General features: G+C 36.9%; 2 protein-coding genes across 20 annotated transcripts in view; both read right to left on the bottom strand.

Moving 5' to 3' along the window:
• The window catches only part of Rbfox1 (RNA-binding Fox protein 1), a 146,985-nt gene extending 137,589 nt beyond the window's left edge, over positions 1–9,396 (bottom strand). For 5 of the 18 annotated variants that reach the window (XR_011444809.1, XR_011444810.1, XM_041777354.2 and 2 more), the window contains exon 1: positions 9,169–9,395. The gene's annotated coding sequence lies outside the window, so the exon portion shown is untranslated. Of the gene's footprint in view, positions 1–9,168 lie in introns of all 18 variants that reach the window. The other 13 variants (XR_011444811.1, XM_041777359.2, XM_041777361.2 and 10 more) reach the window with 3 other exon arrangements.
• Positions 9,397–11,841: 2,445 nt separating this feature from the next.
• Positions 11,842–13,842, bottom strand: LOC108071912 (uncharacterized). Of its 2 annotated transcripts, XM_017162859.3 has the most exons (3): positions 13,611–13,814; positions 12,304–13,179; positions 11,842–12,039 (listed from the first exon to the last, which is right to left on the bottom strand). In XM_017162859.3, the coding sequence occupies exons 2-3, from the start codon at positions 12,824–12,826 to the stop codon at positions 12,026–12,028; spliced, it is 537 nt and encodes a 178-aa protein (XP_017018348.2). In that variant the 5' UTR covers positions 12,827–13,179; positions 13,611–13,814; the 3' UTR covers positions 11,842–12,025. The 2 variants fall into 2 exon arrangements, 1 of the variants encoding a protein (XP_017018348.2); XR_011445003.1 differs by lacking the exons at positions 11,842–12,039; positions 12,304–13,179 and adding an exon at positions 13,198–13,553 and having other exon boundaries at positions 13,611–13,842.
• Positions 13,843–16,330: the final 2,488 nt, after the last annotated feature.

The following is a 16,330-nucleotide window of genomic DNA, read 5'->3' as shown; positions in this document are numbered from 1 at the left end:
GTATATTCTTAGTAAAGATATTAAAGGGTATAAATAATTAAAAACTAGTATGAAAAGGAGTTAAAATATAGGCTGCAATATAGGTTTAATGAAGCTAAACGAACTATAAATTAGTTGTCCTAAAGTTGTTCTCAAAAAGCAAAGATTTGCTTGAGAGTTAACTATTAAATACAATTTAAAATGCGTTATTTTCTTAAATAATTAATTTTTCCTTCTAGATACTTTTTCTTTATATGAGTTTATATATTTTTTTCCCCAGTGACCCTGTACTATATGTGCGCGAAAAGTCGCGTTCAACTATCGCTTATGACTTAGCCTGGCCGGCAGTCTGTGCTGTTTCTATTTTTACAGCAGTCAGGACAGGCCAAGCCATCCATCCTGCGACCCCTGAACTCGCTGCTATCCACTGGAGAGACCCGGAGCTCGTTATAAATGGAAAACTTTTGCTGCTTTCTCAAGTGGTTTTTTCTCTAGTAGTTTCCTCTTTTTTTTTCATCCATTTTTGCCGCACTGTTTTTGGCTGTTGCTTTCCCAGCTAGCTTTTCAGTTCACATTTGATTCGCAAAAAGTTTTTGGCGCTTGTTTATTTTACTTTTTAATGAGAGAGACATGTCGGGATATCGAGATCTCGCATGTCTCTCGTATTTGACGATTAGCCATGTGAAATGGTTTTTGGTCAAGTTCTGTGAAAGGAACAACTTTTGCTGCCCTCATTTTTTTGGAGAAAAGTTTTGTGAAAAGTTTTGGGGAATTTGTCAAGTGGCCATTTCTGTCGCTGCGAAGTGTCTGCGCAACAGTTGAACTCACATTCTCCACGAGAGGTGGGATGTTATCTGTACACTAAAAATAATTATGCATAGGGAAGTAAATTAATAATATTGTGAGATATCATTTTTAACCTAGATTTTGTATCTGCTTAAAGAGAAGGGTGGTTCTTAAACATTTTTTTTTTTATAAATTGTTTTTTTGAAAATCGGAAAATAAATATTATGGACACATTTTAGAGTAGCAAATTGATAAAAATATAATAAGAAATTTGTTCTACAATTAAGAAGTAAAGTAAAGTAAAATTCACTCGTGTGCACATATAATTCCCAACTAGTTCTAACATCTCTAGGTGAGCACATGTGTGTGTTTGTGTTATTATTATTTTGTTATATTAAGCGTGTTACTTACCCTAAAAGTAACTCATTTTTAGCTTAAATCAAGAAAAAATTACACTTAGAAAAAAGCGTCTGTTTTTAAAAGTCAAAGAACCCTCCAACTAAATACATTTTTCTTATTTTCCCTGTGTATCTATCCCGTCTGCATAATATTGATTTCCCTAGCTGGGCAATTTTTTTCAACTTTTTTGCATGACTCCTGGCCTGGACTTATCCTCTTATCCTTGGATCCATTCTAGTCCTTTGGCCATCTTCAATCTCGTTCTCTAGTGGCTGACTGGATAACACACAGCTTGAGTGTTTTTAATTTCAACTTTCCTTTGCCATGCATCCGGGGATCTGGATTTCAATGGGGCAAGCGGATGGATATCAAAAGTCACTGAAGTACCCATCATCTGGCATTTGAACACCAGTCCTAGTCGTCGTCCCTTGTTTCTGCTGATGCTTTCATTTATTTACCGTTTGAATGTGGAGCATTTTTTTGTTGTTGCTTTTTTTGTTTGCCATTTCATTGAAAGTTGCAATGAAATGATTGCAGTATATGTCAGTCAGGGCAATCGACCCGCATTTTATTCATTTTCTAAAACTTTTTTCTTTTTTTTTTTTTGTTTTTGTCCCCAATTTTGTGGTTCTTTTGCATTGGAATTTATTGGTATTGTACGTTTTTTTTGTAAATTTCTTGTGGTTTTTGTCGCTTTCATTTAGACAACTGACAAAAACAGGTCTAAGATTTTATTTTATTTTTAATTATGGTTTTTGAATTTGTAATGTTGGTTATAGATTATTTACTGTGAAAATGTCTTAAAATTAAAAATATTTCTCTTCGGGTGATAGTTTTTGCTTTAAAAACTTCTTTCGCTTCATTTCCTAATTTGCATCCAAGTATTTCATTTTCAATTTCTAAAATAGTTAAACAAACTTACTTTCCGGCTTACTAGCTTAACCCAAAATTCGGTGAATCGTTCCTTACTCCCTACAGTTTTTTTGGCAAATTGCTAGCAAATAATAAATAATTGAGTTATTTGAGGAATGACAAGGGGGAAATTGGCAGAAAGGAAACGTTCTCATCATTTAAATTGAAGGCAAATATGTAGTTGGACCTGCATCCTCCCATCTCTGATTTTCCATCAGCATCAAATTGAAAACTTTCCTGCTCTCCAACGAGTTGGTCCATAGGAAAAAAAAATGAGAAAAAAAGAGACCAGCAAAAGCCAAGGCAAAATCCTGTCTTACACAGGATGTGTGAGAGTGTCTGTGTGCTAGTCACAGTAAGCCGAAGCTTAGTGGGCCAAAAACGGATGAATTTTCCCTCCTTCTTTTTTTTCAAAGAGACAGACGACTAAAAGTCATTCAGGCTGTGGAGGATGCATGTTCCTGATTTTTTAATTGACGATTAAAGTTAATTGAAATTCATCATTAGGCTGATTGATTGAGAAAAAGGGAGCTCTGGCTCTCATTTTGTTTAAGCTCAATATTTTCCTTTCATTTGCCTAGCATTTATCAATTTGCACTGTTCTGGCATAAGCCGATTATGGCCAGGGCCCAAAATGAAAGCCAGAGATATGCCTGAGGCATTTCGTGCGGTCACGTATAGCCTAAAGAAAAATGGTCCATGACGAAAATCTACTTGTCAGCAACTTATCAAACGGGCGAGAGAGTCTGAGGAGGCCAACCAAAGATTGAGTGGGACAAAAAATTACACTAATTAATTTAAAAAGCTCTGACAATCAGCATCTGTTTGTCTCTGGCACTGGCACTTGGGGAGGAATATTATATGTGCCATCTCGCACTGAGATTTTGATAAAAAATGTATGAACTTTATGAAAGATAAGTGATTTTTAAAAATTTATAAAGTACGATTTTTACGTTTTCTTTTTAAGATAATTGAATTTCTTTAAAAAAGATTGCTGTGAAAATGTTTAAAGAAAAAGTGTATTCCATTTTGTCTTTGGAATTTCTAGATTCTCTTTTCTAATTAGATTATTTTTAAAAAGCTTATTTATCGATAATGTTAATATTTTACGCAGATATATTAATCGATATTTTAACGCTGCGATATATGCGTAGAAACGATATATGTATTTATGATATTATCGATATTTAAATGTTCTAATAAAAGTTTTATTGAAATTAGAAAACATTTTCAGCCTTCCGCTGGGGCTTGTACAATTTTTGTTTTTGTAAACTATCGATATTTTTCGATATACAAACATTTGACCCTTTTTTTTGCCAGTGCATTTCCTATCTGACTGCCTAATGGACGCTGCAAAGTATGCAATATGTAAAACTTAGCGTCAGCGTGAAAGGCAGTCTGTCTTTTGACAGTGCACTGAAAATAAGCGCTGACATTTATTAATGTTAACGCATCAACAACAATCGCTCCGCCCTGGCCTTCGCCTTGGGCCAATGCCATGGGCGTGGCAGAAGCTACACAAGTGGAATTAAATACGCATTTGCCCTGTCAGTTTCCCTCCAGCGTCATAAAAGTTTCAGCCAAAGTCGCTGAGGTGACGGGTAAAAGGGACTTACCGAAGATAATAAAAATGTTAAGGTGCCGGGGCTTATTATAAAAATGACATTAAAGCGACAAAGGATCATCAGCGCTGGGATAATGCACAAAGAGCCAGGCAGTCTTGAGTTATTAAAGTGGATATTCAAGAGGCAATTGGCAACGCCCCGAGCGGGGATTGTGGCAGCTGCTGCCATCATCCTCGCACTCTACCTCTCTAGCCAAGCATCTCCTTTAAAGTGCCTAAATATGGCGGAAAATGGCAATTATTTCCCTTTGCCTTTGGACCCTAGTAAAGCTTTATAAAGTCTTCAAGTGGTTGGAACTTAAACGATTTGCTGGTTAAGCACTACTCTCAGCCAGAACTGAATGCTCATAATTGGGTAGATATTTTACAATGCAAACTGAAGAGGGTTGAAAAAGATGTCAAGGGTGGCACAAGTCTGACAGAATTATGTACCAGAGTGGCATGAAAATCTGTGGAGAATTAAAGTTTATATCAGTTGCTTGGAAAATTAAATAAAAAGCAGATTGAGAATTAAATGTGAGTGAATTAAGCGGAAAATGTATTTAATTTTCACTCAAAAACTTAGTAAAACTTTAGTTAAAATTAAATATTTTTTTTTTATAAAATACAGAAACCTTTTTAGTTTTTAATAATTCATTTTTTTTACAATATAATTAACTTTTGTATACACTTTAAAGTTGTATTACATTTCTAAGGCAAACTAAATCCTTTACAAGCATTTATTTTTCCTTAAATTCCTTTCTTAGCCCTAAAAAATTCCACATTTTTTATTGCTTTACCTCGCAAGGCAATGCCATATTTCAACCTGTTCGTTGTGGCCTTTGGTTACTCGTTTTTTCTCACACAAAATTACAAAAAAGTTGGACGACCCGTGGGGCCCTGGTCCTAATCCCAATGCATGTTGATCCTGCTAACATAACTCATACGTATAATTTTATTTGTGGCCTTTTTGGGTTTTTTGCGCCACTGGCAATTTGACGCGCAAATAACTAAATACAACAAAAAAAATTGTAACAAAGGTTGCCACAAAAGTTATGAAAGTAAACCCAAAACGAATGCAGGACCTTTAGCAGCGCCCAAAAGTCTGCAATTGTTAAACTGTTATACGGTCCAAGACCAGCAGCATCACAAAAAGAGTGCTAACCTTTGCAAAGGTTAAAGCGCATGATCACAGAGCAAAAATACAGAGAGAGAAAATATAGAGAGAGTTGTGAGATGAAGGGCGGATGCAATGGCAGCAGCACCCAAAAAAAAAGGGAACAACAAAAACAATAACTAAAAGGAAAACAACAACAAAAAGGCCAGGGGGTTAGGCCAAAAAACGTAACAACGACGGCCTGACCTTCACCATTACCGCAGTTCTTTTATTTTTTTTTTTTTAAGAATACAAAATTTTAAGTGTGTGCGTGTGTGCCACTTAGTGGGGGTGCCATTGTGTGTGTGTGCCTTCGTATCTGCTTTTGTTTGGCTTAAATTTTTTTTTTGCAAAATGGAGCAACGGCGGCGTCAGTGGAAAAAAGACGTCATTGTGACGGCATTGATACGCGGAAGTAGAGCCACACGGCGCATACTTAATGATTACGTATGATGGCACTGGGAAAAAAATGTGTAAAATCATTTTTTTCTAAAAGAAATGAACAGAAACTGAGTTTTAGAATTCAAGGATATAATATAATAAAAGGCACAAACTTTCTCTTTGGTGTGAATTTAGCTTTTAATTTTTATTAATTTTTTTTTTCAAGTGCCTCTGATAGACCTGCAAAATGAAGGCAAAAATCTAATGAGTTTGTTAACCCAAAAACGTTCGATTTGCAAGGCAATTCATCTGGCACACACACACAAATCATACTGGAATTTCAGTGAAATCATACTGAAAATGCACCGAAATCGTACTGGAATTTCTGCAGAACTTTTCACATCGATTTGCGTGATTTTCTTTTTGCGATTTGAATGCGACATTTACGATGTGTTGGTTCAACAATTTTCGTTGTCATTCGTTTTGGCATCGCTGGAAATATGCTGGGCATGATTGATGATGGGTCTGATTGAATGGGTTTCCTCGTCCTCGTAGTTGTCGTCAAAGTGCCTGATAGATTGTATTTCATGGCATCCAAGCGAAGGACTTGCAGCAGGTGGCAGCAGCAGCAGTAGCGGCGGCGGTTGCCAGGACGCAAGTATCCTTCACTAAGCGGATTTCCTGCCAGGACCCAGCAGAGCAGCAGCAACAAAAGGAGTTTTTGCGTTTTTGCATGTGGTCTGCGTGTGCGGAAACTTTACTGTGTTTTTTTCGGAGAGAAACGAACTTAAGTAGGATTTTTCCATTCCATCCAATTTTTTTTTTCTTTTTGTTTTTAATGCTAAGTGGAAAAGAGAACCATTTAATCAAGTTTATGTGGAATAAATTATATATATATGTGCTTTCGTTGAAATAATGGCTGCGGCGATGCCATTAGGCTTATTAGAAAAGAGAGGGAGAGATAAAAGAGGGAAAAGGTACCAAAGAAGTCAATGCGATTAAGATGGATGGATGTGCCCCGAAAAGTGGAGAGCATAAGTACGAAAATTATGAATGAGAAAATAAATGGGGGAAAAAGGGTTGAAACCATTTGTAAATCAATGAATTTTAAGTGAGGCGAAAAGGCAAATACAAATATATTTTCTTAAAGCATTAAACAAGTTTCCATTTAAATTAATATTTGTTTTACAAACCTCAAATCAAAAATATTTAAATCTCAATTATAGACATAAATTTTTACTGAAATACCCACACAAATGCAATCACAGAAATATTTCTTGTCTACAAATACAAATTTCTTATCTATTTTTATTGAAATTCTTTGGAAAAACTCAAGCGAAAAGTTGTAGAAGATGGAATATACATATATAATTTTGCATATTGTCCGACGTAAAATATAAAAATTGCTGCTACCAAGTATGCAGAATATATCAAGGCATATGCCAACCCATAACCCACCCACACAATGTGGGTATTCTCATGTAAATAACTGCAAATGGAGCTGTTGAGAAATAGTTGACAATAAAGTTTTCCTGTTTTGTTGTTGGCTAAGCAAGTCAAGGTTTTGGATTTTCTTTTTTTTTTTTAAGTAATTGCTGTTTATGCCAAATTATTGTGCAAGTTTTCCTTTGTCGGTCGATAACGTATATGTAGTAGGTGTGTGGGTGTCCACGCCCCTTGATTTATGGCCCGAGAAAATTTGCAAAAGCTCGTTGTCAAAAAATAAAAAATAAACTTGGGTCAAAGTGAAAAAAAAAAAAAAAAAAAAAAGATGAGGGAACAAAAGTTTTATTTTGTGTGCCATTTGGTCATTGTTCACATTTCTGTTGATGTTCATTTTCGTGTGGATTTCGGGTACTCTTTAAATTTTCCGCTGTTCTTTGTATTTCTTTTGACAGTTTTATTTTTAATATATATATATATTTTTTTTTTGGGAATGGCGGAGCTCAGGTGGGTCTCTGTTTAATTGTTGTTCGTGTTTTTGTTAGACATTTTCATTATTTGATAATGACTTTTTGACTTGTATTATGTTTAGCTTGAAGAAATATACGCAATTTTAACTTGAATAGAAAAAGTAAGGGACTTCGAGGAGGTGCCTATTTTAATTTTAAATTTTATTATTAAAAGGTCTTAGCTAAAAGAAAGTCCTGTAATTTTTTAAAGAAGAATATATCCTTATGGTACTTTAAGCTAAGAGCATCCTTTATAAAAATGGAGTACTTCTACTGCCAGTGCCTCAAGAGTGAAAAGTCTCATATTTTCATCTCGTTTTTCATCCTTTTATCCTTCTGATGATGACGGAAGTCCCCAAGTGACAGACAATTTTAGCGTTAACAAGAATAACATGCGGCAGACGATGGATGGAAACTTTAGCCACATGTGCACAAATATTTTTTTTGTTTTTTGTTTTCTTATTCCAGCCAGTCGAGCGCTTCTTAGCCCGGCATAATAATGAATTACGTACACCGTGAAACTGGAGGAATCCCGGAATCCTGCAATCCCTGCCATCGTCATTATCATCAGTAGCAGCAGAAGCATCAGACTGCTGCTACCTATGGAAACGCTCTGAGCACTCGCTTAGCTTTCTTGCCACGCTTTGTTGGCTGCAACAATTTTACAATTGACTGTTCCCACTGTATTTTTCTAAAAGGGAATGAGGAGAGGGGGTGGTAGGTGAGGGTGGAGTTGCAAGAGAAAAATGGTAGGGTAAATGGAAGGAAAAATGGGTGGGTTCGTAAAACGCTCGACTTGTTTTACGCATTATTTACTTAGTTGGGATGCTGTGTGCCTCATGCTCCCCCCCCCCTCCCCCCCCGAAGTACTACGTGTGCACGTGTTTGTATAGGTGCACTGAAAAAAAGACTAGGTAGATTTAATATTAGGTAAAACAGTGTTTCAAATTGGGTTTTCACTTTTGGTTCAAAATTAGTTTTATCTTTCGGTTTTCCAAGGCATGATTAAACCCCTTATAAGATGCGTAACGACTAGATGTAATTTGAAGAAATTCAAAACTATTCGCTCTGAGAAAAAGTCTATAAAATGTTCACAGAGCAAAAGCAAGTGCGTACATGTGCTGATAGATCTAGAACGAATTTTAACGAAGTGATAATACACAAAGTCGTGGGCTTAAGAAAGGCTTGTCATAGAGCTTTGGCCTATACTGTCATATTTTATAAAACAATAAAGTAGAATTATAATTAGAGTTTTGAATTTATAAAATAATTCTAAATTTATTCTCTGTGTATTTGTGCGTGTATACACCATGTAAATGTCCGTCTGTCTGTCTGTGTATGTGTACGTTCATTCCGTGGGGGATAGGGGCGTGGCAAATGAACTAGCATTAAAGTAACTTTGCGGCAAGCAGCAAAACGTTTGGATACAATTAATTTCGTACTCTGCCATGAAGGGGGGAGATGTCTGTGTGTAAGTCTGTAAGGCTGCCAGAGATGCGGGCGGTCGAAAAGGGAGCTGGGGAGGGGCAGGGGCAGGGGCAGGTCTAATAGCCAGCTAGGGGGTGTTGTTGGGCTCTCTTTAATGGCAGCAATTTTAAATGAAAACCGGCCCTGGAGTGCCGTAGCTGTAAAAGTATTTTGCTGGTATTTTTCCCCCTGCGTAACCTGAAAGCAAATGAAGGGTAAAAGCAGATCGGAATTCCGCCGTCAAACAAAAGAATTCCGCCAAAAACATAACCAAGCTAACGACAACGAAATTACACGAATATCAAATCAAAATTATCTACCTGCCAGGAGATTTTTAAATGCCGGAGACATAAAGCCAAAAATGGGGCAATAAAAATGTATCTTAAATGCGTTTGGGAAACGTGTAATGTGCCAGGGAAATTTCCCAGATAAAGGTATATAAGAGGAAATGGCAGCAACTTGATACTCAAGTCGCTTTTACCCCAAACTCATCTTTATGTATTTTACTCTGATATTTAATACCCAGAACTTACTTGATCGGATTGTTGGCAAAGACAAAATCCCCTGATGTTGCTTGTGCTAAAAGCAGAAGAAAACTCACACAATACTACACATGAAACACACTCTACTCCTTTTTTTTTTGGCACAAGATGATGCTAAATGACAGGCGGCTTATGCAACATTTATTTGATATTGTGTTAAATATTTAACGCAGGACACGATAAAACACTTTGCCTCATTAATCCAAACGAACATACACACACACACAAGACGAGGAGAAGACCAACTGCTAATTGAAGCCGGCACAAAAGGACACACACTTTGTCCCCGAAGGACGTAAGCCCAAAGCCTTTAGGCGATGATTGATACGGATGGCCCACGGAATTTCAAAGGGATCTCTTAGTTTTTTTTTGTGCCTAGTTTTAATTTTTCTATTTATTTTTATACGAAAATTACGCGATCCGAAAAGTGGGCGTTGAGCAAAAGTTTTGTCCGTCCACACGTTAGCACTTTCGAAGGGAGACTGAATGCCCAAACGCCTGTAAGTATGCAGCAGCCGCTGTGTATAACAGTATAACGCTTTTTTCGTATGCGTAAGAGAGCAAAATGTGGGAGAAAAATTGAGAGAAAAGGCAGAAGCAGGAGCAGAAGCTGCTACCAGCAGCTCTTTAGGATAATATTACCTGATGGAAGTCGAAATAAAATTTGGTTTAATGGACGATGGCCCAGTACGACGACCTTGATGTGTTCAGGGCATCATCATCAGCATAAACTTGGCCAACAACTATTTAACCACCAAAACCATATGTGTGTGTGTGTGGGTGTGTGTTAAACCAAATCGCACAAAAATAGTGCCTAGCAAAAACACTTTTACCAAATTGCCCAAACGAGCTCGCACAATTTATTTTTATTGGCAAAACCAAAGAACTTTATGGCTGGCAACGATTATGATTATTTACTCAGTGTATTTGGGCGTTTGGTTACATAATTAGGCCATTAAATATAAGTGCCTGTATCTGTGATTTCTCCCACAGCAATAGCAACATCACAAATCGATCAAGATGGCAAACAAATTCAGACTGTGACAACGGAAGCATTTCCAATTTTAAATGGAAGGCAGAGAGAAACGTATTTCAGCGGCAAACTTGGCCGGAAAACGTAATTGAATTTTTATTGACATTCTAGCGGAAGCTGGGAGGTGAGGACAGGGTGTTTCACTTGAACGACAGCCAGAGAGACAGAGTTTTCAGGCGAAATAAAGCGCAACTATTTTGCACAAAATGACCGGAGAGCCATGGTCTTCGAAGGAGGTAAAGTGGAAGCTGGAAAAAGACTAAGGAAAAGCAAGGAAACATAAAGATACTTAAAATTAATTTCGTTTTTTTTAGGGCGTCTTTAAGGGGGGGATTTAGTCCAGGGATTGCCAAGAATAACCTAATTAGGGTTGACTTAAAGCAGCCTTAAGGGGAGTTTCAAGTAGATTAGTCTGGCAGGAGGCCAAAAGGGTATTCTGTTTAAAAATAGCCATCATAAAGAGAATAAATAAATAAAGACGGCAAAAAATGGAGTCTATAAATAAGACTTTGGAATTTGTTTAAAGTTTAAACATTAATTTACCTTCTATTGATCTTTTACTTCCTCCTTTATAAACTTAATTTATGTGCGTAATTGATTTGTTTCTGTTTTTATTACCCAAATATCTTAATAAATGCTTTAGAGAATCTCACTTCCCCACATATTTATGACCATAATTGTATTTCTATATTTCTAATTACCCGCCAATCTGAAGCTGAAAATCTGTTTGCCAATTAAACAGCGTCCCGAGTGATACTTTGTCATGGCTATCTGGCCATCCCACAATATGCAACTATTATCATTTAGTGCCCCCAAAGCGATTTGCTCATTACCAGGAGTAGAGCACTGCTCTGGTCCCTTTTTGGTCATTAAATTATTTTATATGGCACATTAAAAGCAAACGTTCTCTGAGCTTTATACATATATAGTATAGTATATAGTATGTAGTGTGTGCACTGCATTTGCAAAAGCCAAAAGGGGGGTTTGTCCAGAGTGTCCGAGTGGTAGCTTCATCTCTGTGGCAGGTTCTATTTGCTATTATTATCATGGCCGGAGTGCTTGAGCTGTTATTATTGCCACGAGTGTAAGTGTGTGTGTTTGTTTGTAATTCTAAGCAATTATTTAAAGCACACCATCATGGGGACAGGAGAGAAATGCCACTCTCTCTTTCTCTACGGGAGAACGGAGCTGCTGAGATTTCAATTTAAAAACCAGGCCAAACCTGGTGGACAAAACGTTAGAAATGGGCCTTTCGCTCGCGACACAGGTGACCGCAAATTTTTTATGCTGGCACAGCAGGTTTTCTAAGGCACAGCGGGAAAATTTAGGAAATGTCTGTCTTTGATCTTTATTTAGACTAAAGAGATTTAAAAATTTAAAGTACTATTTTCAGTACATGCAATAAGATTTCAAAGTCAAAAGCTCGATTCTCTTAAAATTTGAACATTAACCGATAATAAACAGGAAAGTTATTAGAACAACAAATTATTAACTGTTTTCTGTCTCGCTCTAACTCCATTAGAATGGATAGAAACTTAGCTTAAGCCTTGAGAGGTGGGTTTAAATCCCGGCTATTAGAAGAAAAACTATTTTTGTTATATAAATTTATGATATATCCAATTATCTTTTATTTATTATTGATAATTATTTTTTTTTTTTTAATTAATATTATTATTTACTTATTATAAAGATAGATTTTTCAATAAACAATATTATAATTATTTTTAATATCCTCTATAAGCCTCCATTTTTGACTCCTTACACTTCAATTTATATATTTCATTCCCCCTGAAATTTTTCCAGTAAAAATTCAGATTACTGTTTCACATCTGCAACGAAATAAAAATACAAATATATATTACTCATTTTCCTCACTGCACCGACATGCACCTCTGCGAGATAAAGTTTTCGCTTCAGTTTGTTGATTGCGTTGCCATTGTGTGTGCGAAGGGAGAATGCTCACATATTTATTTACAATTTAAATGCAGAAGCCTCGGCTGCCTTTCGTTTCACACCTGTCACCATCGCTTTTATGTCGCTTTAATTGCCGCAATCAATTGGCACAATCAAAGGTTAAATGTTTGATTCATTACCAGAGCTTCGCAGGCTATTTATCACGAAACACTGAACGCCGTCCAAAACGGCAGAGTCCTTGGGGTCCTTCCTAAAGAGCTCTAGCTCTGGATCCTTATCATTGATTGGGGTTTTTCGCTTGGATGTCTTGATGCGGCGTGGCCATTCAAAATGAGAGGTATCTATGCCTTCCACTAGGCTATGCCACTCCAATTTTCGACGAATAGCCTGAACCAACTGCTGCTGGCTTTGGCAATTCTGATTTTCCTCATTTATTTCCAGTACATTGTCGATTTTTGTATAGGGTGTATTAAAGTCTTGATGCTTTTTAAGAGCTTCCTTTAATTTAAGCTCAATTTGATCCATTTTCTTGTGCAGCTGTACAAGGAGTGTGTTTAGGTTATAGTGTGTCATTAGACACTCTAAAACTTTTGTGACTTGTGGCTCTGAGTGTCTCATATAATTATCACAATCCTGTTTGGTCATCTTGGACTGGCAGTCAACCAAAGCCACCAACTGAAGCAGCCCCACAACTAACCACATCTTCTAGTCAAAGTAAAGAACCAACTAACAGTTTCTTATCAAAGAAACGTCGAACATTGGCTTCAGCTTCTTGTTAATTGATTTTGCACAGAGAAAGAGACGGGGTGAAAATTAAATCTATACGAGGCGATGGATGCTGTGCCAAGTTTGAAAACAGGGCCATAAATTTTCAGTTGGCACTTGTGGGGCGGCACTGGCTGGAAACTTTCGTGGAAAAACTTGCAGCTCATCCGGCATCCGCTTCCTTTGTGGCCTCATTTGCTGCCAACAGCGGGGCCGCCATAAATAATCCATACAAATTAACGCAGCCAACGTGCACGGAGGAGAAGCCCCAGCCCCAAAGCCTCGAAATTCTAAAACCGAAAAAAAGGCAGAAAAAAATGTATAACAGTTTAATCGACACCAGTTTCCCAAAGAGTATATATATATATATATTTCCCCATAAAAAATGGAGCTTAAACTTCCAAACCCACAACCATTTTCGTAGCTACTTCGCTGGGTAAGCAAAATTTATTGTTTGCGGAAGTTGTCTTTAATGGCGCTGAAGCAGCCACACCCACCGCGGCAGCTGCACCCTCTCTGTCTCTGTTTTTCTCCCTCCACCCCTCGACAGTTGTGGCGTCCGCATTTAGTTGACCTTCAGCTGCAAATAATTTCAACTCATTGAGCTTAATGTCCTGTGCCTTGGGGGCGTGCCTGGGCCATTTGTAGGGCCTCTGGTTTTTATCTGGCACGTGGTTACAGTGCGTCTCATAGGAAAAAGTTTTTAAAAGGGTGATCATACCTTATATAATCTTTACTCCGCCACGTGTTTTCGCTCAATAATCGCATGATTTATGGCAGACATTGGTCAGAAAAGTCCTTTCCTTTTCTTTTCTCGGCTCATAAATATATTTTGTCTGTATAAATTTGTTATTCCCCTTCGATTTTTTTCATTCCCTTGTTTTTCGTTTCTCTCCAGCTTGAAAATGTTATTTTGATATGACAGGAAAGCCCAGAAATATACGATATTTGCCCCTTTTCCCAAACACTAATGCGTTTATAAAGTGTTAACACTGCGTATACGCAATATTTAATGGCAGCCTGTGCAAGATGGCTGCCTTCGTTCCCTGCTAACGCTCTAAGTTTATGTGTATATATATATGATTTGATTTATGCTTATAAAAAAGTGTGCCACGCCCTATTTTATGGCTTGTCTTCTTGGTCGTTGAAGGGGGTTTGGGGTATAGGGAAACGATGGGGTAATAAAAATTTCAAGCTCTCTCGAGCGTTTTGCGTTAAGTTCCTTCGAATCCGGTCGTATAATTTAATTGCTGTGATGATTGCCGGAGAATTAGCGCAGATCGGAGATAAAGGCGACATTAAAGTGCAAAGAAGGCAACAGAGCAGATGCTTTATGGCTTGAGAAGAACTATGACAAATGAATTTTACACTTTTTGGATGTTCAATTGGAGTTAATTTAAATGTATGGTTTTTATATTCGGAAAAGTCTTGAAACTTAAATTGCTCTAAAAGAAATGTATTTGCTTTGTTTAAAATTCCAATTTTATGACTTAAAGTTAATTAAAATTGGCTTTTGCCAAATAAACAATTCATAAACCATTTCATTATGTAAATACATTTTGCTTAAACATTTTTTCCACTAAATAAGTCAATTTATGTAACCTAGCATTCAATTTAAAGACTTTAAAGCCTTTACTTTATTCCCTTTGCCAGCAAAACAATATTAAATTTCCATTTAGGCCAAACCATTTCCCTCCATATTGCAAGGCCAATAATTTATGCTAATTCACTTGACTGTGGCCTAGCCAGACGGCAGCAGGCAATAGGCCACAAAAAAAAAAAAAAGTCAAATGACAATGGCAATGACTTCCTGTAAGCGAGACTTACGTACAAAATAGGAAAATCCAGTCCCTTGTAATTTAGCCAATTGCACAAAAGTGGCCAACTAATTGCCTGGGGACCGAGACACAGAGCAGCAGGAAATGAATGAATTTGCATATTGGTTAACGCACTTTGGATGTATGTGCAATTCGAATGTGTGTCACGAGCAGCCTCGTAGCATTATCAAATAAAATGAAGCTGGTAGTGGAAAACATAATTTATTTAAAGCAAACAACGTGCTGACGAAAAGTAAAAGTTGGACAAGGATAAACTGTTCAAACAGAAACAAAGAATCACAGCGGGTATTCGTTTATATATGTGGTTACAGTGGATGACATCTGTATAGGAACAATTTTATAAAAGTTAAGAGGAATAAAAGGAAAGTTTCTTGTCATTAAAACTATATGTTTTAATGTAAAAAGTATTTAATTTAATTTTCCAAATTTTAAAAATACAAAATCAGATGATTAAATGGGAAATGATGATATTAATTTTGCGTTTAATCTCTTAATTTTATATTTCACTTCACCTTCAAATATATATTTTCTACCTCAGCTGTTTGTTGCGTGCCATTTCCATTTGCTTTTCTCATTATTATGCTCAACACTTAGTTGGCAATATTTTTTTCCAGACCGACGTCACCACGCCCACGACCTTCACACTGGGGCGAAGGCAAACAAGAAATGGGTGGCATAGCATCCACCGCCTTTAACGCCCTTTCTAGCCCCTCAATCTTCTCTAACAGAATGAGTAGACTAAGCGTTTTGTCTACTTCTGCTCTACATCCGTTTCTGTTACCCGTTTTATCTTGTTGTTCATTTTTATTTTACTTTCTTATTTTTGTATACCTTATAATTTTGGGAGTTACAGGGTATGCACGACTATAATATACATATGCACCAAAGGTTGGGAATTAAGAGGCAGTTTTTCTTATAAAAATGTTTTTTTTTAATGCAAAATATTATAAATCAAAAAACACATTTTAAATCAATATATATTTTTACTTCATTTTATTTTTACTTTTTGTTAATTAATATTTTTCTTCGAATATTTTGGATACTTTTTCAGTATAAATAAAATCCTTATAACCCCAAAAAGTAGGCAACCATTTTCTGCTAATAAAACCGGATATTATATGGTCGTTTCCTTTTTTGTTTATTATTATTTTTTTTTTCTTCAGTCACTTAAGGATTCATGGAGCTGCTGAAGCCGCCGGCAATCAGGCAGCACCTTGTCCATGTAGTCAGTCAGTCAGTGGGTGAGGGAACTACAACGGTGGCTTGGATAGAGTCAGGGGGGATACCAGGGTGTTCCCTCCGCTGAGTGGGTCTGTCAGACGCCTCTGGGCATGCCCTGAATTTTAAAACAGTCAGTAGCAGCAGCAGCATTAGCCTTGAGACAAAGCGATTCCTGCGGTTCTCAGTCAGGCCACAAAAAAAAAGAAACAAACCAAAACAAAAACTTTCTGTTTATCCATCCATCATGCGCGTATTTATTCGCAGTGATTTCATTTTAATTTCATTAAAATGATGTGACAGAACTTAATTGGTTTCCATTGTGAGCGGAAGAAGCGGTAGGAGGTGGCGGCGGGAGATTATATCGATTTAAATGATGAGGACA

This window comes from Drosophila kikkawai, chromosome 3L (assembly GCF_030179895.1).
Source record: "Drosophila kikkawai strain 14028-0561.14 chromosome 3L, DkikHiC1v2, whole genome shotgun sequence".
NCBI lineage: Eukaryota > Metazoa > Arthropoda > Insecta > Diptera > Drosophilidae > Drosophila > Drosophila kikkawai.
The sequence above is the reverse complement of the archived record's forward strand: the minus strand, read 5'-3'. Positions and strand labels throughout refer to the sequence as shown.

What these genes read in the sequence shown, in the direction of transcription:
- LOC108071912 (XM_017162859.3), bottom strand. Translation starts at nt 12,826, where the DNA reads ATGTGGTTAGTTGTGGGGCTGCTTCAGTTGGTGGCTTTGGTTGACTGC.